At 34.9% G+C, this 23565-nt stretch overlaps 1 protein-coding gene across 2 annotated transcripts in view; it reads left to right on the forward strand.

Annotated features, from left to right (window-relative positions):
- The window catches only part of MALT1 (MALT1 paracaspase), a 57544-nt gene that overhangs the window by 27720 nt on the left and 6259 nt on the right, over positions 1-23565 (forward strand). Inside the window, exons 5-13 of one of the 2 annotated variants that reach the window (XM_004447193.5) lie at positions 1236-1414; positions 1791-1887; positions 2459-2491; positions 5439-5465; positions 7546-7578; positions 11887-12090; positions 16792-16969; positions 17743-17817; positions 18142-18269. In XM_004447193.5, the coding sequence (XP_004447250.2) occupies positions 1236-1414; positions 1791-1887; positions 2459-2491; positions 5439-5465; positions 7546-7578; positions 11887-12090; positions 16792-16969; positions 17743-17817; positions 18142-18269 (954 nt within the window). The remainder of the gene's footprint in view (positions 1-1235; positions 1415-1790; positions 1888-2458; positions 2492-5438; positions 5466-7545; positions 7579-11886; positions 12091-16791; positions 16970-17742; positions 17818-18141; positions 18270-23565) is intronic. The other variant, XM_012523689.4, reaches the window with a different exon arrangement.

The following is a 23565-nucleotide window of genomic DNA, read 5'->3' on the forward strand; positions in this document are numbered from 1 at the left end:
CACATGGTAATATCTTGTGAGCATTTTCTGTGACAGTGCATATAAATCTTAACAATTACAGCTACATAGGAATCCATTGTATGATTATACGACAATTTATTTTAATAGGTCCTTCTTTGATGAACATTTAAGCTATTTCCATCTTGGTTGAGACTGTTTTCCATACTGTTTTCCAAAAAGCTTTTTTTTTTTTTTAAATTGTGGTAACATTTATGTAACATATAATTTGCCATTTTAGCCATTTTTAAGTGTCCAGTTTGGTGGCATTATTTACATTCACAGTGTTGTCCATTATGAAAGTTTTTTCATAACTCCAAATTAGTTGTTTTTTATTCTAAAATTGTGTGTACCATCTTGGTAATTTTAGATATTTTTATATCTTTCAGTTAACAAATGTTTATTGATCACCTGCAATTTATTGATCACCTGTGTTAGACACTAAGTTTTATGCTGGATATGAAGTAATGTATAAAATTGACATACCTTTTATCTGCAAGGAATTTTCAGAATAATAAATGAATGCTTAAAAAATAATGTTTTAAAAAGAAATAAAAAGAAAAACAATGAAAGATAAAAATGTTTTGGGGAGCCTGTGTGGCTCAGATGTTGAGCACTGGCTTCCCAAGTATGAGATCTTGGGTTCAAACCTTGGCCCTGGTACCAAACAAACAAATAAATAGTGTTTTCTGATCTATGTCTTGAGAAGGAATGCTAGAGATAACTCGTCTGTATTTATTCAGCACTGATATTGAACTTCCTTATTTCAATTGCCAGATTAAATCAAAGAGCAGAGTATAGAGCAGTTTTCTGTTGAACCTGGATATCACTCAAGATATTAATATGTTGTTTATTCCAGCAAAAAGATTCTGCAGTCAAATACATTTGGTTTGAATTATATTCCCCTCTTTAATTCCCAATAGTAATACATAGTAATACTGCTTCTTAGGAAATTCTGAGAAGTCCTGCCTAAAGAAATCTGTTTAACCTTTCTTAACCAGAAATTTTCCAAACTTATTTGACCACAGAATCCTTTTATCCACAGTACATCTCTTAATATTTCTAGGTGTGCTACTGTTTCCTGAAACAGAATTTAGGCGATGCTATTACAAATTGTAAAAAAATGAAGGGTAAACTTTTGAGAACACATCTATTTTAAAAATTAAAGGGAAAGAATGTTTTTATTTTTAACCTGGAGATTTTAATTATGTTCACTGATATTTTTCTTTTAATTTAAGTAAGTTTGGATGCCATCTCTGACTCCAAGTTGCAAATCTGTGTTGAACCAATTTCTCAGAAGCTAATGCTGGGCAACACATTGGTTTTACAGTGTGTTGCTATTGGAAGCCCTATTCCTCACTACCAGTGGTTCAAAAATGAGGCACCACTAACACATGAGACAAAAAAGCTTTATGTGGTAAGATGTTGCTGTTTTGGATATTTTTTTTTGGTTAATATGTAATTGAAATTTATGTGAGCATTACAGGTGTGTTTTAATGTTTTCACTATTTTTATTTCTAGTCCTTGTTTTTTTTTTTTTTAGTATTTATTTACTCTTATATTGGCTAAAACGTCAAATAGTATTGCATCAAACTCACTACTAGTGGAATCATTGTATCATTTGCTTACCAATATTTAAATTTAATGACTAGAAATATTCTGAGAATGTCTACAGCCTTTTGAAATGTTAAGGGAGTTTATTTATTTTTTTAACACAAAATAACTTTATCTCCAGGCCAATTTCAATTAATATTGAAGAGGAAATATATGTATGTGTTCTGATCTTGCTATAGGTGCCTTATGTGGATTTGGAACATCAAGGAACCTATTGGTGTCGGGTATATAATGACCGAGAGAGTCAAGATAGCAAAAAGGTAGAAATCATCATAGGTAAGTAGCATTACTCAGTGTTCTGCAAGTGGGATATAATATAAGCTATACAAATGAAACATTTAAACAATAGGAATTCTACTATTTTTTTATCCCATGCTGTTTACTGATGCTCTTACGTGTTAAGTCTCACAACTTATTTTGTAAACAATATAGAAATTAGAGAGAATGCATACTAAATTTATCATCTAAGTTCACATACAAAGAGCAAAAAGAACCAGAAAAAAAGCTATTTTCAATTTACAACAAAAAATTTTAAACTTTAAAGCTTTCACTATTTAAAAAACTGGATTTTGTGGGAAAAGATTGTTAACATTTTTAAAACAAACATCCCAAACATAAAAAGAAAAGAATGATTATTAAATCAGCAATCTCCATTATGAACTGCTTAATTTGGGAGTTTGTTCTGTTTAAGCATCATAAATTTATAGTAATGTTTAATAGTAGGAGATATTAATACATATGTTGGTTTGCCAACATATCTCTGTATTTATCTCTCTGTTTGCTTAATGGCTGCCATTCCTAAGACCATGAATTACAGTATATTCAAATTTGTTTTTTCTGAAACAAGGAAGAACAAATGAGGCAGTGGAGTGCACTGAAGGTAGTATAATTTTCTGGTTATGAAACCACATATCCTGCATGCTGGTTACTCTTGGGACTGATGGAGTGTTCTAGCTTTCTGAGTGCAGTGATGGAAAAAATGCTAGCTATAAGAAATGATTTTGATTGAAGAAAATCATAATTTTTAAAGTTTTGTAAAGTGCCACAAATACTATTAAACTGACACTATTAAAATAACCATTCTTTGTTGATATTGCATTTGAGAATAAAGTTCCTACATAATGTCTTATGAATAGCATAACAATTGTAATTTAAGTCCCATTGTTTTTTTGAAGCTACAAGCAAGTAGATTGATCAACCAAGTTACCCTTTACCTTACATGTAAAGACAGAGAATCCATTTCAAATAAATTTCAAATTTGTTGTAATTAACCAAAGCATTGTACATAAATTATAATTAGTAAATTTTAAAACTTAAAATTACCCTTCCTTAGTGTGTATAGCAACGTATTTTTTCAATTCCTGCCTCTTTTAAACTTTTACATAACATAGACTACTTGGGTAAAGTAATAAGTTTCATTTTCCTGGTTTTCCTTCTTTCATATCTCTATGGGATCTCTTTGAAATACTATAATTATTATTATTTTCATCCTAATACATAATTATGAATAGGAATTCTCTAGCAGTTCTGTGGTCTTTTCATCCTATATAGGGAAACTATGTAAAGAAATCTTAACCAAACTCCTCTTCCTTCTCTTACTTTATGTATAATTGCATGATTTTTAGAACTTCTTAATGTGGGAGACATGTGTGAATAAAATATATAAATATAAACTAGCATTGCTGTTGGACTTCAGGGTGATGCATGTAAATAAGTACCTTACCATGCTGTTTCTACAAGATTCTCAAAATAAATTTTTTCATATGGTAAACCTGTTATTAAACAATAATTTTCAGATCTGTTTTAACACTTAAAGATAAAAAGCAGACTTTGAAATTACTTCAGAATTTCCAGATTAAAAAATGAAATCCAATTTTTTTCTAAAATGTCTACAAAGTTAAGAAACCTTTTATAGTTGGTGATTGGACACATTATGAACAGTGGCCTGTGATTTTTTTTTTTTAACCTATAGAGCATGATGTCCTCTTTCATTTTATGTATTTAGTTAAAGATATTTGATTGAGATGGGGCATTGAGTAGGTGAAGCCCAGGGGGTCGTTGAGGGCAGTACAGCTATCCCGTATGATAGCTATAATGGGGAATACATGTATGCAAACTTTTTAAAAATCATTTAGGAGATCAGGATGGAAAGTAGAATGTCACAAAAAACTCTAAATATATTACAAATATATGAAAGGGATGGAAGAAAAAGGTGCTGACTTAACTGGAAATGACTGGAGTCTGTGAGACTAAAGACATTGAACATAAGAACTGAACTCTGATTTTAGCCATTCTTTAATTAATTTCATATTACATGTAGCAGTAAAGATCCTAAACTCTGATGAATAATATAACATTTGCAGTTTACTGCTGATTAATTTTCATGTTCATAAATTTTGTTTAAAAAATAGATAACTTTACAGTCATGGATACTTTTTTAGATTATTTTATCTGTTCTTTAGCCATGATAAGATGCCTCTCAAATGCAAATGTAGTTTTCATAAAAGTTTCACATCAGGAGTTTTATTAACAGGTGTTTTATCAAATAGTAAATATTCTGTTTTAGTATAAAATTTATTAACTCTGTTGTTTTTTCAAACTATATAGTTGTAGATTAATCTACTGTGTCCTATGGGGGTATTGCTAACAATTTTGAAACCATTATACCTTCTAAGAGCACATAACTCCAGTCTAACCATGAGAAAAACATACAGCAGATCCCAGGGACAGTCTATAAAATTCCTGAAACTGTTAGGAATCCTCAAACTGTCAGAATCATTAAAAACAAGGAAAGTCTGAGAAACTGTCACAAGTTATGGACTTCAGATAGTAATATATCAATATTGGTTCATTAATTGTGACAAATATACCATACTAACAGAAGATGTTAGTAATAGTGGAAACTGGGTACATGGTGTATAGGAACTCTTTATACTACTTTGTGAAAATTCTATAAATATAAATTGTTCTAAAATTAAAATAATTGGCCTGTATCTGAAACGTTGAACAAATTATGAGTGAGTTTATATATAATAATATAATAAGTTATATTTGTCATATAATAAGTTAAACAGAAATTTAAGTTTAGGAAACGGACTTGGCCTAGTGGTTAGGGCGTCCGTCTACCACATGGGAGGTTTGCGGTTCAAACCCCGGGCTCCTTGACCCGTGTGGAACTGGCCCATGCGCAGTGCTGATGCGCACAAGGAGTGCCCTGCCACACAGGGGTGCCCCCCGCGTAGGGGAGCCCCACGCGCAAGGAGTGCACCCGTAAGGAGAGCCGCCCAGCCCGAAAGAAAGTGCAGCCTGCCCAGGAATGGCGCCGCCCCCACTTCCCGTGCCGCTGCTGACAGCAGAAGCGGACAAAGAAACAAGACGCAGCAAATAGACACAGAGAACAGACAACCGGGGGAGGGGGAGGAATTAAATAAATAAATCTTTAAAAAAGAAAAAGAAATTTAAGTTTAGAAGTCCTAAATGATATTTAGTTTTCTTCTATTCAGTATTTGCGTGACTTCTCATTTAATGCATTTGAAAAATTCTAAACTGATAAAACATAACATGATTTAAGCCAAAACCTACTTCTTCAGTCTTCATAATTGGTTTTTTTTTTTTGTGGTTGTTGTTGTTGTTGTTTGTGTGTGTGTGTGATTGAGGAGGGTTTAATAAATCAACATAGGTGTGGAATATTAAGAGACATCAGAAAGAGGAATAAAGACCTCAGGACTACCAACAGCTGGGAGCCATCACAACTCCATGTTACTAATTGTTTTAAGTTGGAAATTAGATTATTTGAAGTTAATCTGTTTTCTCTTACTTCATTTTAGATGAGTTAAATAATCTTGGGCATCCTGGTGAGTAATGCAAACATAAAACATTAGTTTTAGATGTTTAAGCTAGAATATAATTTAGAAAATGTAGATACCTTTGCTGTAGTAATACTAGTAGCCTTTTTTTCTTTATTGAAATGATATCGTTATTTAGGGTTGAAGCTACTAAAATGAAGAACAATTTCATGCAAGTGAAAACATTAAAAACATTCTATGGTGGAAAAGGATACTGTGGCAACATAAAACACTAGTGTGCTTTTGTCGTTGCGTGTAATTCCTTGTATCATAGAAAGGAAGTCAGAGGGGGAAGTTCATGATCTTTAATTTGAAAGACGAGAAGCAGTCTTTGAGAGTGACAAGGGTAACGTTTCTGAACTGGCCAGCTCCTTGGGGCCAATTCTCATTAGCTTAGTCCTAGAACATACCTGAACAAATTATGCTGAGTGTCTTTATTGGAAGTAAAAGGTGTGTTAGTGGGGATTAAGACTTAGAGTTGGAGTTAGAGGTAATATTCAGAACACTGAAGGCAAATTTTAATCAGAAAAGATTTCTGAGCAAGTTGAGGTAAAGCAAAAACCTTTTACTAAAGTTAAAGATATGTCCACAGTGAGGATAATTATTAACCAAAAAACAAGGCCATCATCAGTATAAGTTACGGCCATTCTGACAGTGATGGAACCCATGAAAATACCTGAAAATAAAACCTTACAGTGCAGATTAAGGAGGCACTTATATCATTTAATATTTGTAGAGATCCCCCTTATTACCTTGCATGTTATTTCTCATTATTTTAGCACCATAATTAGTTTGCTTAGTTTCATAACTACTTCCAATTTAATAAACATACATTTTTATGAATGGTGATTATTGGGCTGTGCTGGTTATATAGAAGTAAAGTAGAAAAACCAGAAAATTGCTATTACCAAGTATATCGTTCTCCTTGCTGGAGCAACCTGGAGTTCACCTGAAGCCCAAAGTGACTTACTTCATACACCCAAAACTAAATGATGTTAGAGAACTATCCTAAAATTCTAACTAGTGGTTTCTCTCAATCTGGTTAGCCTTTTCCTAAATATGCGTATTATTTCTTGCTTTTCTTCCTTGAATATTGTGGAGTATTTCAGGAAAATTTTAATAAACCACTGCCATCTAAAATGTTCACAGCCCTCTCTTTGATTATATCCTTACTCAGCAAGATTCAGATCCACCAAAAAATTTTAGTTTTAAAAAAGTATGATGGGGAGCCAGTGTAGCTCAAGTGATTGAGTGCTGACATACCACATACTAGGTCCTGGGTTCAGTCCCAGCCCTGGTACCTAAATAAATAAATCTTTGAGAAAAAAAAAGAATGATGGGAGTACATGTAGCTCAGTGGTTGAGCACCTGCTTCAAATGAGAAAGAACCTGGGTTCAATCCCCAGTACCTCCTAAAAATAATAATAATAATGATGATGTGTGGAAAAGGCTTTTAATAGGCTCTAGTAGCATTTATATCACTAAAATTGCAAAAAGTTACTTTCTTCTTGGGTGGTGCTGAGGGATGAGAAGTATTTCATTTCAGGTATAACAGACAGTGGAGAGCATGGACTCCACATTGAGACTGCTAGGTTGAATCCGGATTCCTTACCTATGAAATAAGGGTAATGATAATAGCATGTATCTCAGAGTAGAGTGAGGATCAATTAAATCAACTATATATATAGGACACAGAACAGCACTAGGCAAGTAAATGTGCACCATGGCTGCTGCTGCTGCTTATTTTTACTACCACCACCACTGCCACCATTTCAGGGTGTAATCTCTCTCTAGCATGGTCAGGTTTATCACCTTCAGCTGTGACAACCAGTTGCCAAAAGAATTCCCCTGTCTTGATTCCACCTCTCTCCATCCATGTGTATGTTTTCAGCAGGGATCTGAAAATCTTGAAATGGTTTGCAAATTAGCTATTAGAATAACCATAGTCTGTATGTTAATAATGCCATGGATTTTATCAAGTTCATTGTTTTTCCATATATATTTACTCCTGAAGATATTTGTATCATGGATAACACCTTATCTTTTTTTTTTTTTTTTTTTTTTTTTTTGCTGTTTTATCTTTTTATAGATAATAAAGAGCAAACAACTGACCAAGCTTTGGGTGAGTAGAACTTTAAGGATCATGATTAAAATATTATAGTATTGGGGAACAGGTATAGCTTAGTTAGTGGTTGAGTGCCTGCTTTCCATGTACGAGGTCCTGGGTTCAGTCCCCAAAAGGATTACAATGGAATATCATGAAATCTTTATCCAATAAAGTAAACAAACCTAGATGAAATACACAAATAAATTATACAAGTGTAAAGAAAAAGATAATTATAATATTTAGCTATTTTATGGTGACCATGAAGAGATTTTAAAAATATTAATTTGACAGATTTTGTAAATAAAGTATACAACAGGAGACATAAAAATATTATGAGTTTAGTTCTGGGACTTCAAGTCAACTTGAAGTAATTTCTATTTCAACTTGGGGTGATTTCTGTTTCTGGCAACATCTCTCTCTCCCTTTCCTTTTCCGCTCCCTGCATGGTCTCTCCATGTAGCTAGCTTTCTTTACATGTTGACTGGATCCCAATAGTGAAAGCTGTCAGATTTCTTAGGTTGAAGCCCAGACCTGGCAGAATGTCAGGCTACATTATGTTGCTGAAAACAGCACAAGGATATGGAATCCATCGCTCTGGGGCACCATCCTTTATCACAGCTGGAAAAGAGGGCATGGACTAGACTCTGAATGAATGGTCTTGAATACCAAACTGAGGAACCTGAACTTTATTTTGTAGGAGAGCCATTACAAGATGGTGCATGAGAGTAACAAGGACTATATATTCAGCCAGACCAATCTGATGCTACGTACTCCATTTTTGATATATGACCAAAGATTTCTTTTTATTTATTTAATACTTTAATACTCAATACGTGTCAGGCCCTTTTCTAGGTGCATATGAATACTAACTCATTTTGGGTGATATGAGATGAGTGACAATATTAGAATAACTAGACATGGAATTAGTGATAAAATAATTTGTAAAGAATTCATTGCATTAAACTTTGGAGGATATCTAGGATCTGCTGGTTAAAATATCTTTCTCAAGTGGTTTCATTATTCTATTGTTTAATCAACTAGGAGGGTTTTTGTATGTGTGTTTTTTTCCTTTTTTCCAATAAATGGTTTGTGTTCAAGAAGTTGTGGGTGGCTCTTACAGTAAATGTTTTTCTACAGAAAATTTCTGTCATTTACTTACTTTATCACTTGAAAACCATCATAAATTGTTTATATAGTTGCTGGATTTTATTTGAAACCTTACTCCTGTCTCTTCACATTCAAATTTTACTATTTCTTCCTCTACTGTATCTCTAAAGTCTGACTTTTTCTTTCCCTTTCTTAAGCTAATTTCCTGGAATAGGTCTTTCTCATCTCTTACGTCAGCCATTGTAGTCTGCTTTTCTATTCGAAATCCACTGCAGTTCCTCTGTCGTCCAGGAACTCTTTTAAAAGTAGCTTAGGTAAGATAAGATTTACTTACCCATTATCTTTATTACCATTAAATTCAAGAAAATACTTAAAGACATCTTAGGAAGTAAAAAATACTGTTAAGAAAGAAATTTTAGAAGCATTGTGGGCTTTTATTGATGCATATATTTTAAGTCATATAATTCCCAAATTTTTGAACCCATGCATTCTGCAGATAACACCAACTCTTCTTTTACAAATAGCAAAACCAGTGGAAAAATTATTGACATTTGTATTAGTCAAGGTTCTCTAGGGAAACAAAACCGGCAGGAGAAATCTGTAAATATTACGAGATTTTATGAAATTGTCTCACATGACTATGGGATATGAGCAAGGCCAAATTCCGTTGGGCAGGTTGCAAGCCAAGAACCCTGATAAAAATCCTTGATGAAGTCCCCAGGAGAAGCCGGGTGGCTGAGGTAGAGGTGGAAATTCTCTCTTCTGACTGCTGAAATTGACACTAATCCTTTTAAGGCCTTCAACTTTTTGGATGAGATGTATCTCATTGTCGAAGGCAATCAACTTACTAATGATTTAAGTCCACAAAAATGTCCTCACAGTAACCATTAGGGCAGTGCTTACTTGAACAAACAACTAGGCACAATTACCTGGCTCAGTTGACACATAAACCTAATCATCACAACATTATTAGCAGAAACATCCCATGTTTGACAGCTAGTTCCCCCCAAAGATCCCCAATGATTTTTTATATAACATAGGTGTTTTTTACCAATAAAACTTTGTCTAGGAGGCACATTAGAATTAAACTATAAATATTCCACAAAAAACACTACAGTTCGCAAGCATTTTATTATCTGCATAACTTTGGAACCACTTGCTATATAACCTTGATTTGGGCTATGATGGTATAAGCCAGAGGTAGCACATGCTTTTCTTTCCCCTCACTTAGAAGTAGAGGTTGTAACTGTATGAAGGTTGAATCTGAGCTCTAGGATTGATGAACAACAACAAAAAAGGCACTGAAATTTTACCCACTGTGGATTAGCCAGCTATCAGCCTTGGTATTATGGGTACTCTGGTATAAAAGTACATATCTGGTTTATTTAAGGAAAAAATTAACAAGGGAATGGGAAGGCAATCTAGGGCAGGAATACAAGTGAGCTTAAGTTTTCAAGGTTGTAATTTATCTGGGCAGATTACTTTTAAGAGCAGAAGCATATATACTGCCTCCTTTTGAAATCCATCCTGAGTATTATTCTCAGCTTTTACATTGAGTTTTACAAACAAAAGCAGTTTAAGTAGAAACTTTATGTCTGAATTTCCTTGTAGATTGAATAGTCTTGATAATCAACCTTTTCTTTTGGATAAAGGAAGAGATTATCCTTTGTATAGGATTTAGAGTGGATATTACTGAATTAAAGATTTGGTTTAAGTGTCACTTCTTTTTATCTAAAATGTATATGCTCATAAGAATAGGCAATTTGCTAAAGGCATATAAAAGGATATCATGACAAAAGTGTTGAGGCTTTTCATCTAGTGAGGGTTTTCTGCCACTTTGACAGAGTCACATGCTTTGAGTTGGTGCTAGTTTTTTTCCACACCTTATTTAGTATTAGACTTAAATATTGTGTGGAAAAAGAACGTGAAAAGTTCAAAGATCTTTGGTGAGATTTAATCATCTTAATGAATTTAGAGCACCTGAAATTTTATTGCATAACTGCAGACACCAAGTCAACAGTATGATTAGTTGAACCTGTTTCAATTTCATAAGCATGATAACCATAATTTATAAATAAACTATTTTGTAGCACTTTGTGACATGCATTGATCACCAAGCCCTGGCCCATGTCCGAAGGAGGTGACCTCTCCTCCCCAGTGTGACTCTTCAGCCACTTCGCTGGTCCTGCCAGATGCTCGTTACACCATCTCCACTGCTCTCCAATACCCATCACTTATTTATGCCATGACTTACTCTACACACATACCACTCACTGCCAGTCCTCAAGGAAAAAAATCATAACTGGTTCCTATGGTCCTGAGGTGGTCTCAAGTCTTTGATCTTTGTCCCCACTCCAGACTAGCAATGGTATAGCTTTGAAAATCTCTTAAGCACTAAGCTATGGCCAGCCTCCCACAACTGTTTTTGGATGGCTATACCTGATTTAAGGTAGCTGGTACTTTTTAAGGCATAGGTATAGATTTTTTGCCCTTACAAACAGAAAATTATATCAGAACACAGTGGAGCAATGTCAGTACACTAAAGGTGAGAAAATGAACTAAAACATACAAAAGGCCCTCACATATCCCTCAGACGACATGTCACCTAAATAGTGAAAGTTTTTTTTCAAAGCGTCTAAGAGGAGATGGTACATCAACATGACTACTAAAAACAAAAAGTACAGTACTTGTTAAGTTCCTTCTTTTCTCTTTGGTATTTCCCCTTACTTGCTTTGATGTGAATTCTTCCTGTCCCTCGTTTATTTCCTTTGTTTCTAGTCTCTTCCATTCTCAGCAAAAGAGAATTTAATTTAATGGGTGCCCCATTTCAAACATTCCTTGTTTAATAAATTTGCCCTAAAAATCTAGTTGAATGTTTTATTTTTTTACTTTTACTATAACTCAATAAAAGTATTACTTTATTATCACTTACCATGATGCTTCATATACAGCTAATAATCCTTTGCCTAACTCTCAAAAGGGTCAATAACTTTAATTTCAGTTGTTTAATAGCCTTTTGTGTTCCTCAATAGAGTATATTGGTCTGGCACATTAAGTAATAGTTTTAAAATGAAATAAAATAATGAAATCTTATTTGTATAGCATACTTTTTATTATAATGTTACCATTTTCATAGGTTTTTATTTTCATCATTATATTCTACTTAAAAAATAATAATAATCTCCCTGTCCCCCCTCCCCTTATTTTTTTTTACAGCAAAAGACAAAGTTGCTCTTTTGATAGGGAATATGAATTACTGGGAGCACCCCAAGCTTAAAGCACCTTTGGTGGATGTGTATGAATTGACCAACTTGTTAAGACAGCTAGATTTCAAAGTTGTTTCATTGTTGGATCTTACTGAATATGAAATGCGTAATGCTGTAGATGAATTTTTACTACTTTTAGACAAAGGAGTATATGGTAAGAGTTATAATCTTTGTTTTTCTTTTACACTCAGAAAAATCTCTGTCTTATGAAACCATTTAACCATTGCATAGTTCAAAGATCCTTTTTAAAAATGTGTATGATTATCTACTGTTCTTTGCATTGTACAGGTTAGGTTAAAAGTTGAAAATCAGATAGAGTTAAGGTAAACACGTTTTTTTAATTGAATTGAGTTTTATTCTCCTAGAAAAAGATAGATTAGATTTGTTCCATAGTTTCATAGGAATAAATACAGTTTTTACTTTCATGTTTCTTGTCTTGTCAATACAATATTGTTCTTAGAATTCTTACTTACCTTTTATTTTTTGTTGACTACAAAGAGCTACAGTACAGTAAAGCCTGACAAGCAAATAGCAAAATGTACACTCATATGTAAAGTACTGCTGGGTGTGTGTGTGTGTGTGTGTGTTTGGGTTTTGTTTCTTATCTTTTTTTTTTTTTGCATAAAAGGTTATAATTGTACGTACATTCTGTTTCCCTTTCTAACTATTGCACAGTATTTTCTCTGTTAGTGGGAACTAGAATTTAACAAGGAAATCTTGGAACTAGGCATATGAATGAAAATAGCTTGTAAACTAAATTTCTAAACAGACTTAAAGGTGTACCTCTGTAAAACTTGTAGCAGTAAATTTGTAATGGTTTTCCCCATTCTTTCATTTATATTTGTTAAGAATATAGCTCATATAGTAAATATTTTTAAAAGAAAAATATGCTGTCAGGAGTTATTTATTTGGTAATTTGTTTTAATGGGTATAATCTCAAATATGGTAAGGCCTACTATTGAGGCCATTGGGCCATATTTCACATGGTTGTAATTACCATGATAATTGTACAATAATATTTGACTGCCAAGAAAGTGACATTTCCATACAAACAAGTGATAAACAAAGTGTCAATCTGGCTTCTATATTTTTCAAGGGATTTTACTTTAATAATTTCTGAATTTAATGGTTTTATTTATAATTAGACTGCTGATAATAACAAGTCTAATAGGATGAAGCAAGCTTGGTAGAATTGCTAATTCCTCTTAGAGTAGAATTTCTGATTGGAAAAATTCTTAAAATCTATTGTTCAGAGTGGGATGGGGGGATGGGGGTATACAGGAACCTCTCATATTTTTTAATGTAACTTTTTTTGTGTGATGTATATATCTTCAAAAAATACAATTTATAAAAATGATGTGGTGGAGGGTGGGGAGTGGGTTATATCGGAACCTCTTAGGTTTTTTGTTTTTTTTTATGTTTTTTTAATGTAACATTCCTTGTGATATGTTAACTTTAATTTTTAAAAAAATTTTAAGTATACTAAAAAAATAAATCATTTTACCTAGTCAAAAAAAAAATCTATTGTTTAGATGAGTTCCCTCTTATTTAAGTAATAGGATTGCACCTGTGACACAAATGAAATTAACAAGGTAAATACTCCAAACTTGATATTTCAGTTATTTATGCTGATATTGTAATAACAGTTTTGCTTATGAGTATCACAGAATGATGACTGTGGGTGAATCCATCAATGTTTCTTATGAAAATATGAAATTATATACTATACAAATATGCCCCCTTGTTAACTGGTTAATATTTTCAGCCTAGAATCAGGTGGATTGATTGATTATTTTTGTATTATTTAATTATCTCAATTTTTAAGGTGCCTATATTAACTACATGGCTTAAACATTGTATAAAAAGGAAATGGCTTTTAAAACTTCTGTAGAAGTAATGAGGGTGGAAAGAAAAATTATTGACCAAATGAGGTTTCTGGATTGGTGAAGAGTTAGGGAATTATATGAAGAATTGTGTGCTTGATTATTCATTCTCATTTCTTATTGACATTATCACTTTAGTGTTAAGCCCTTTGTTTTGGCTTTTTAAATCAAAACCTTAATTGCCTCTGCTAAGTAGAGAACCAGAAATATTAAAAAGTGGTAGCAAGAAGAGTTTGACTTAGGCTGAAGCTTTGCCCCAATATAAAACATCATCATGAAATGCAAAATAAAGTGGCATAGTAGAGCAAAATGGTAGCTTAAGAAAGCTAGAAAGTTTTTAAAATCCTGCTGATTCATGTCTTAACAGGGTGGCTGCATTATATTTTGAAGTTTTGTGAATATCCAAAACATCAGGCACATCTACATAAAATGTAAGTGTGGTAGAGGCTTGAGGTTTTAGGGCATGTTGTAAAGAAACATGTTTAATTTTTCTTCCAAACTGTGCCTTTACCTGTAGTTGATACTCTCAGGTGACTAATAGTACTTGGGAGATGGTGATAGGGTGGCATTCATAGGAATGAAATGCATAGGAGTTTCAGTATGAACAACTTTAGATATGGAAAACACAGGCACTCCAGTTTATGACCTTTATATTATACTATATTATATTACATTACCCAGAGGTCTGCAAATAAATAACTAAAAATGACATAAGAACAGAAAATAAGTAATTTACTTTTAAATATATTATATATAAATATGAAAAATAAGAACTAAAGAGCAGAAATAACTGACTTATACTACATGTCCTTGAATATAAATAAGGTTAAGGATTTCTAGTTATCTTATATAGATAGCTAGGATAAAAAATTTAACTATTATGCCTGATATCTACCCTGCTCAGCAAATGCCTTTCTACATTCATTGATTGCTGCAGCCAGCTGTGCTTTGATAGAGAAGGATATTAAGAATCTGGTCAGAATATGACAAAAGCTTTATTCACTCTAGAGGAGTCATTCAGGATCAGTGTTGCTCAGTGGTTAAACAATAGGCTTTAAAGTAAGCAAGCCAGGGTTTGAATCTTGGCTCTTCTGCTTACTAATTATGTGACTGTGGTTGAGTTACTTCACAGTTTTAAGCCAAGAAGAATCTAAAAAGTGGGTAGAACTAATGTAATGGGTTGTTAAGGAATAAATGAGATAAAATAATTAGCTCTATTCCTGGTACATTAAAAGTGGTCAAAAGGGGAGAGGATGTGGCTCAAGCAGTTGAGCACCTGCTTCCCACATGGGCAGACCCAGATTTAGTCCCCAGTGCCTCCTAAAAACAAAAACAAACAAGCAAAGAAACAAGAAAACTAACTTAGGAGAAGTTATGTGGCTCAGTGATTGAGCACCGGCTTCCTGCATACAAGGTCCTGGGTTCAATCCCTGGCCCCTTTACCTCAAAAACCAAAATCAAAATACTATAGCTATTATTGTTGTGCACTCTCTTTATTTAAGGAATTCAAGCTTTCTTACATCTTTAGATGAGAACTTTAGAATAGGCAGCATTCCATTTCAGGTCTCAATTAGAAAAACCCAGCTTTTACCTGTTTGTTTGTTTGTTTTAGAAAAGTTGTGAACTTAGAAAACAGTCATGCTTAACATAGAGATTCCCACACATCACCCCACCACCAAACCCTTGCATTGTTGTAGAACATTTGTTACAAGTGATAAAAGAACATTATCAAAATATTACTGCTAACTGTAGTCTATAGCTTACATTTGGTGTATATTTTCCATCGACCACCGTAATATTAACACCATGTATTAGTATTGTACATTTGTTATAGTTCCTGAGAGAACCTTCTCATATTTATACTGTTAACAACAGTTCATCGGGTAGCGGACTTGGCCCAGTGGATAGGGTGTCCGCCTACAACATGGGAGGTCCGCGGTTCAAACCCTGGGCCTCCTTGACCCGTGTGGAGCTGGCCCATGCGCAGTGCTGGTACACGCAAGGAGTGCCCTGCCTCGCAGGAGTCCCCCCCTCGCCCTGTGTAGGGGACCCCCACGTGCAAGGAGTGCACCCCGTAAGGAGAGCCACCCAGTGCGAAAGAAAGTGCAGCCTACCCAGGAATAGCACTGCACACACGGAGAGCAGACGCAGCAAGAGGATGCAACAAAAAGAATCAGATTCCTGTGCCGCTAACAACAACAGACGCGGACAAAAAGGACAACACACAGCAAATGGACACAAAAAACAGACAAATGGGGCAGGGGGAAGGGGAGAGAAATAAATAAAAATTAAAATAGGGCAGCAGACTTGGCCCAGTGGTTAGTGCGTCCGTCTACCACGTGGGAGGTCCGCGGTTCAAACCCCGGGCCTCCTTGACCCGTGTGCAGCTGGCCCATGCGCAGTGCTGATGTGCACAAGGACTGCCCTGCCACGCAGGGGTGTCCCCTGCATAGGGGAGCCCAAGCGCAAGGAGTGCGCCCCATAAGGAGAGCCGCCCAGTGCGAAAGAAAGTGCAGCCTGCCCAGCAATGGCACCGCGCACATGGAGAGCTGACACAAGATGACGCAACCAAAAGAAACACAGATTTCTGTGCCACTGACAGCAACAGAAGCGGACAAAGAAGAAGACAGCAAATAGACACAGAGAAGAGACAACCGGAGTCGGGGAGGAAGGGGAGTGAAATAAATAAATAAAAATGTAAAAAAATAAATTAAAAATAAAAATAAAACAAATGAAGTTAACATTGAATGTATTTATGATTGGATATTTCTTTAAAATATGCCTGCATCGATTTGAAGAAAAACATACCTCTATTTATTTTAATTTTTTAAGGAATTAAACCCAGGACCTTGTACCTGGGAAGCAGGTGCAGCTACATTTGCTCCCCTCTCTTTTTTTTTTTTAAGTGTGCTATGTATTTGCTCAGAGTGCAGTTTAGAATTAACAACTACCCTTTTTTTTGTTCTTTTCAGGACTGTTATATTATGCAGGACATGGTTATGAAAACTTTGGGAATAGCTTTATGGTCCCTATTGATGCTCCTAATCCATATAGGTCTGAAAATTGCCTGTGTGTGCAAAATATACTGAAACTGATGCAAGAAAAAGAAACTGGACTCAATGTGTTCTTGTTGGATATGTGTAGGAAAAGGTAAAATTTCTATTTATTGAACAAAGTTTGTTGCAGTTAAAGGTCAGCCTTTAAAAAATAAATCTAAAACAACTGTAAAATACAGTTTTTCCTGGGGAATTAACAGAACCAACACCCACAGAATTGGGACCGCTGGTCATTCTAGTCATTTGGTCTTGCAGTTATGGAAGGCTTAGTTGAAGCAGATGTTTAAAGGTTTGGATCCCAGTTGTCCCCTGTTGTGTTACTAAAGAATAGACCCAGGGGAAAGGATATAGCTCAAGTGGTTGAGTGCTTGCTTCCCATGTACAGGGTTTCAGATTCGATCCCTGGTACCTCCTAAAAACAACACAAACGAAAAAAATCAACACTTATTAGGGAGTGGATGTAGCTCAGTGATTGAATGCCTGCTTCCCATGTACGAGGTCCTGGGTTCAATCCCCAGTACCTCCTAAAGAAAATAAAAGACTATACCCAATGATTATGCCACAGTGGCTTCTGAGAGATACTACTTTTCACTTGCTCAGCATTTACTAGTCAAAATTCAGTGCCAATTTTAAAGCTAGTAAGAGGAAAGATGTGTGAATCTCTGCTGTCTCAATAATGTAGGAACCCTGGATTAATTTTGACAAATAGTAGCACCATAGCAAGGAATTTTGCATATATAATTTAAAATTATATGTACTAGAATTGCATCATATCATATTTTGTGCCATTATATAGCTCTTTTAAGAATTCTTTAATTTTTCATATTTGTATCTGTCCCCCCCCCCCCCTTATTTTTGGTAAAACAGAAATGACTATGATGATACTATTCCAATCTTGGATGCACTAAAAGTCACCGCCAATATTGTGTTTGGATATGCCACGTAAGCAAATTTTTATGTTTACATTGAAGATTCTTTTATTTTTCAATGACTCTTTTTTTTTAAATTTAGATTCAGAGGTCTAGAAATATCCATAGACATCCAGACATAAAATTGCTTCCTTGATGTTCTTGGTCAAAAATTTTAAATCATTGACTTTAGCACTTCATACCTTGGCAATTTGTTCTTGCTTAATAACTCTAATTATGGATGTCATGCCGGAGGCAGGGGAGAGAATGAGGTTCATCAGTATTGATGGAAGTTCCATTCTTGCCCTGTGACAACTGTTTGCTTTATTTTAACACTTTTCTTTTTGTTGTTTTTAAGGTGTCAAGGAGCAGAAGCTTTTGAAATCCAGCATTCTGGGTTGGCAAATGGAATCTTTATGAAATTTTTAAAAGATAGGTTATTAGAAGACAAGAAAATTACTGTATTACTGGATGAAGTTGCAGAAGGTAAAATACTATAAAAAGATAGAGATAAATCTACTCAAAAGAGAATAGAGAGAGGGAGAGAAAACTGCTCTGGGTGCCCCATTTGGTAATTATTTTATCCCTACTGTTATTGTACAGGTTTGGAATTAGTATTTTTTAATAAAATAATTTTTTATGTAATGTTCAGCAACACTCCGGCTATTTAATAGCTTCCTTTCCCATGTTGACTTAGCTACATGCTGTCTGTGCAGCATTACTTAGACTTCAGGGCTGCCCCAAGTCATGACTCTGAAATAAAGTCGTTTATTTCAGAGCTCTTCTCTTTATATAGTTTTAATTGAGTTTGTTTTCCCAAAGGTATGTATATTTTTATTTTAGTTTATAACTTTATAAAAAGCTCTATGTTGTTTTGTTTTTGTTTGTTTGTTTGTTTGTTTTGGAGGTACCAAGGCTAGGAATTGAGATCAAGACCCTGTGTATGGGAAGCCAGCACTTAACCACTGAGCCACACCACCTCCCCACTGTGTTGTTTTTTGGAACTAATTTTTTTTTTTTTTTTACATTCAGAAAATATGAGGTCCCCATATACCCCCCCACCCCCCTCACCCCACTCCTCCATCATCATGACACACTCATTGCATTTGGTGAATACATCTCTGAGCACCGCTGCACCTCATGGTCAATGGTCCACACCATAGCCCACACTCTCCCACGTTCCATCCAGTGGGCCATGGGGGGACATACAATGTCCAGTAATTGTCCCTGCAGCACCACCCAGGACAACTCCAAGTCCCGAAAACACCTCTACATCTCATCTCTTCCTCCCATTCCCCACACCCAACAGCCACCTTAGCCACTTTCTCCACACCAATGCCACATTTTCTTCGATTTAATTTTTTTTTAATTAATATTATTTTGTTAAGATGGATCCATAATGCTCTGTGACTAGTTCATTTATGTTGGCTGCTATATAATAGTCTATTTTGTGAACATAATACAATTTTTTCAATTTTTCTGCTCTTGATGGTCATTTGACTTATTTCCAGATTTTTGCTATTATGAACAGTGCTGTTGTAACATTGCTGTACATATCTCCCAGAGTATCTATGCAAGAGTTTTTTGGGGGTATAAACCTAAAATTTAGAATTTCTGGATCATGGAATATGTCTATTTTCAATTTTAAGAAGATAATATCAAACTGTTTTTGCATAGTGGTTATACCAATCTACACTCCCAGCAATATGTAAGAGATAGTTTTATCATAATTAATATTGAATATGAAGACGATAATATGGTATTATTTTATTTATGTGATGAATCAGATTTATTGATAGTCTAATATTAATTCAGTTGGAGATAATCCCCAACTTTTTGGAGTGTTTTATTTTTTAATATATTCTTGGATTTAGTTTGCTAGCATCATCTTTAAGATTCTTAAACCTGTTCTATTTGTGAATGAAATGGGCCTGTAATTTTACTTTCTCATAATATTTTGGTTTGGCTGTGCAGAATGAGTTGGGGTATTCCTCCCTCTCTTCTTATTCACTGTAAAGTTTTTTGTAAAATTGAGAAGATTCATTCATCGAACATTTTGGTAGAACTTGCCTGTTAAGATACCACTTGGGAGTGGTATTTTCTCTGTCAAAATTTTTTTAGCTACTGCTTCAATTTCTTAAATAATTCTTTAACTATTTAGGCTTTTTATTTTTTGCATCAGTTCTAGTAACTAATGTTTTCATAGGAATGTGTTCCTTTTGTCAGTCTTCCAAAATTGTTGAAATATAGTTGATTCTCTAATTGTATTCTCTAATCTCTGCTTTATCTATAGTCATATATTCCTTTTTTTCAGTATTACATATTGTGTCCATTCTCATTTTTTCTTCCTTGATTACTACTGCCAGATTTTGTCAATTTTGTTATTTCTTTTCAAGGAACCAACCTTTGGCTCTGCTGATTTCCTCTACTTTTTCATTACTTTCTATATCATTAATTTCTGCTGTTTGTATTATGTCTTTCCTTGCTTTTTTCAATTTCCTTTTATTCTTTTTCTAACATCATAAGATAAAATTAGCTCAGTTCACTTTCAGCCTGTCTTTTCTTTTTTTCAGCCTATCTTTTCTAATTAAATTTCTTCTTTTTTTAAGGAATATAAAACTGTTTATTGACCACTATTCACCAGAGTTTACAATAAAGTAAACAGTATACAGTTGGATAACATTCTGATTACTTGAAGTTACTATTTTTCCTGGCTTCTGCTGAACCAGTAATCCAAATACTGAAAAGATTGAGCCTTCACGGAATGCATTGGGAGTAAAGAAAAAACATGCAGGTCAATAGTTTAGATTACAAAAGTCAATTTACCCGGTCCTAGACTGTAACATCTCTAACCATTGGTTAATTTTCCATGTGCCAATACAGCACAGGGATTTCAACTTTCCATAAAGAAATGGCTCTCTAGACTGAACCTTTGAGTACTCTTTTAACTAAGCCTTGCTTGGCTAATGGAAACACAACTGTATTTACCTTGTTTTCTCTCAGAGTTTTGCAAATACTTTGCATTTATACAACAATAGATACAATGGATTTTGATCTGGTTGCTTTAAATTATGTATCTTTTTATTTTTTAAGAAGGTATTGGGGATTGAACCTGGGACCTTGTACATGGGAAGCAGGCGCTCAAACCACTGAGCTACACCTGCTCCCTAAATTATATAATTTAAGTTATCTGTATTATATTTAAATTATCCAAATAATTACTGAATCACCTATTTGAATTGAAAGCTTATGACTTCAGGAAATTTTTCAGTTTAACTTGAAGTGATTTCTTGGTTAGCTAAGAATGATGGCGTCCCAGAAGCAACATGGACTTATCTGTGATTGTGAAATGTCATTTTTATTTTGGTTTTTGGTGAACGTAAAAAAAAAATAGAAAAATAAAAATTACATATATACTTTTTTTCAATATTAGTTTCTTTACTTCCCCTCCCCTGCCCTGCTGTTTTTGCTGTCTGTGTCCACTCACTGTATGATCTTCTGTATCTATTTCTCTTTTTCTCTTTTCTTCTCATCTATATCCTCTAGGATTCACCAGGATTTACTCCTGGGGACCTCTGATGTGGTGAGAGGTTCCCTGTCAATTTCACTACCTCTGTTCTGGTTTCTGCTGCACCTTGACTCTCACCTTCATCTCTCTTTTGTTGTGTCATCATCTTGCTGTGTGACTCACTTGCACGGGCACTGGCTCATCATACAGCACTCACGCGGGCATTTGGCTCACCATGCAGGCACTTGGCTCATTGCACGGGCACCCATGCGGGCTCTCGGCTCACCGTGCGGGCACTCAGCTCACCATGTGGGCACTGGCTCGCCATACAGGCATGCTTTCTCTTCTTTTTCACCAGGAGGCCCCAGGGGTCAAACCAGGGTCCTACCATAAGGTAGGCGGGCCCTATCACTTGAGCCACATCTGCTTCCCACATATGTATTTATACACACACACAAATGAAAAATCTCCAGAATGGTCCCTGGGCATAGGTTAAACACAACTTCTATCAAATGTTCTTTTCTGATAAATGAAGTAATTACAGAAAGCTTTCATTTTTGCAAAGTAATGAGGGATATTGATGAAAACAAAAACGACAGTCCCCCCAAAAACCCTAACAACTCTCCCAATACTACTACTTCAAAACAAATATATTCAAACTCAATTTCCTATAGAATGTAGTCCTGCTTCACACTAATAAATTAAAAAAACCAATACCTAGATTTTTATATACATATATATATATATATATCAATGCAAACAATTATTGAGCTTCATCTTCTGGACAAGAATGCCAATCTCTCTTCGTAAAAAGCAATTACACGGGAGCAGATGTGACTCAAGTTTTGAGCTCCCACCTCTCATATGGAGGTCTTGGGTTCACTTCCTGGTACCTTCTAAAAACAAAAACAAACCAAAAAAAGTCAGGAAAGCCGATGTGGCTCAGTGGTTGCACACTGGCTTCCCACTTATGAGGTCCGGGTTTGGTCTCTGGCCCCTGGTACCTCAAAGGAAAAAAAAAAAGAGCAATTGCAATCTGAGGACACTTTCATGTTTGCCTCTTTTGCCAACACCAAGGCTGCCTCATCTGAATCTTTCCATTTCATAAGAAACATTAGCTCTGCACTGCTGTCTGTGGCACCAAGTATGCATTCAGGATCAAGACATCTAACAAAGCCTCTTGGTTTGTCAACAGCATCTCTTTTCTTTGATTTGCTGTTATCAGATTCACTGTCAGGTAAAGATTTTCTTTTTGTATCATCTTTTCCTTTACTAGCTTTTTGAGAATTAAGAATAAGAAATGCTTCAGTTAACTCTGGGTTATCTAAATTTTCTTCAGGCTCCCAAGTATTATTGACAGCATCTGTAAATCCCTTCCACTTTAGGAAATACTCCACCTTCCCATACTTTTTCCATCACAGATTCTTCAGCCTCTGTCTCTTCAACATTTTTACTCTCTCTGTTCTACTGCTTTCCCATTTTTCGCATTATCAGCAGGGTGGAGGGAAAGGGGAGGAAGGGTAAAGACAGTGGCTGGAGTCTTCTAGGTGGGTCTCTAAATTTCTAAGTCTATTCATTTCATTTAAAGCCATCGCTTTCATCATATTTCACAAGTTTAAGTATTCTTTCAGTTGGCTCTATTTTCTTGGTGAATTGAATCTTGTATCATATATTGACCCCCTCCATCCCAGATAATGTTTTATGTTTGTCTTAAGGACAACCAGATTTATTTTGGTTATCATTTACCTAATGTCTTATATTCTTTCTCTTTCAAACATTTCATGTCATTTTGCTTTGGCTATTGCTTTTGGAGGCAGCATATAGCAAATTTTAAAATCCAATCGGGTAAGTATTTTCTTTTAACTAGAAAACTTAGTGCATTTACATGTATTTTAATTGTTATTTTTGGTGACTGTTTCAATACTGTTGATATTTTGATATGGCTAATTCTTTCTGTTTATTTTTTATGTGTTCCTTTTTTGGTTGATTTCAGTATCCTTCCTCCCTTAACTATGTAGGAATTTCTTTTTGAAAAATTTATTCTCTTTTTTTTCTCTCACTTCACCGCCCCCCCCCCCCCCGGGTGTTTGCTCTTTCTGCATGTTCTTCTGTGTCCGCCTGTATTCTTGTCAGCAGCACTGGGAATCTGTTTCTTTTTGTTGCGTCAGCTTTCTGTGTGTGTGGTGCCATTCCTGGGCAGGCTGCACTTTTTTCGCGCTGAGTGGCTCTCTTTAGAGGGTGCACTCCTTGCATGTGGGTGCACGGCACTCCTTA

The sequence above is a fragment of the Dasypus novemcinctus genome, chromosome 16 (genome assembly GCF_030445035.2).
Source record: "Dasypus novemcinctus isolate mDasNov1 chromosome 16, mDasNov1.1.hap2, whole genome shotgun sequence".
NCBI classification, from domain to species: domain Eukaryota; kingdom Metazoa; phylum Chordata; class Mammalia; order Cingulata; family Dasypodidae; genus Dasypus; species Dasypus novemcinctus.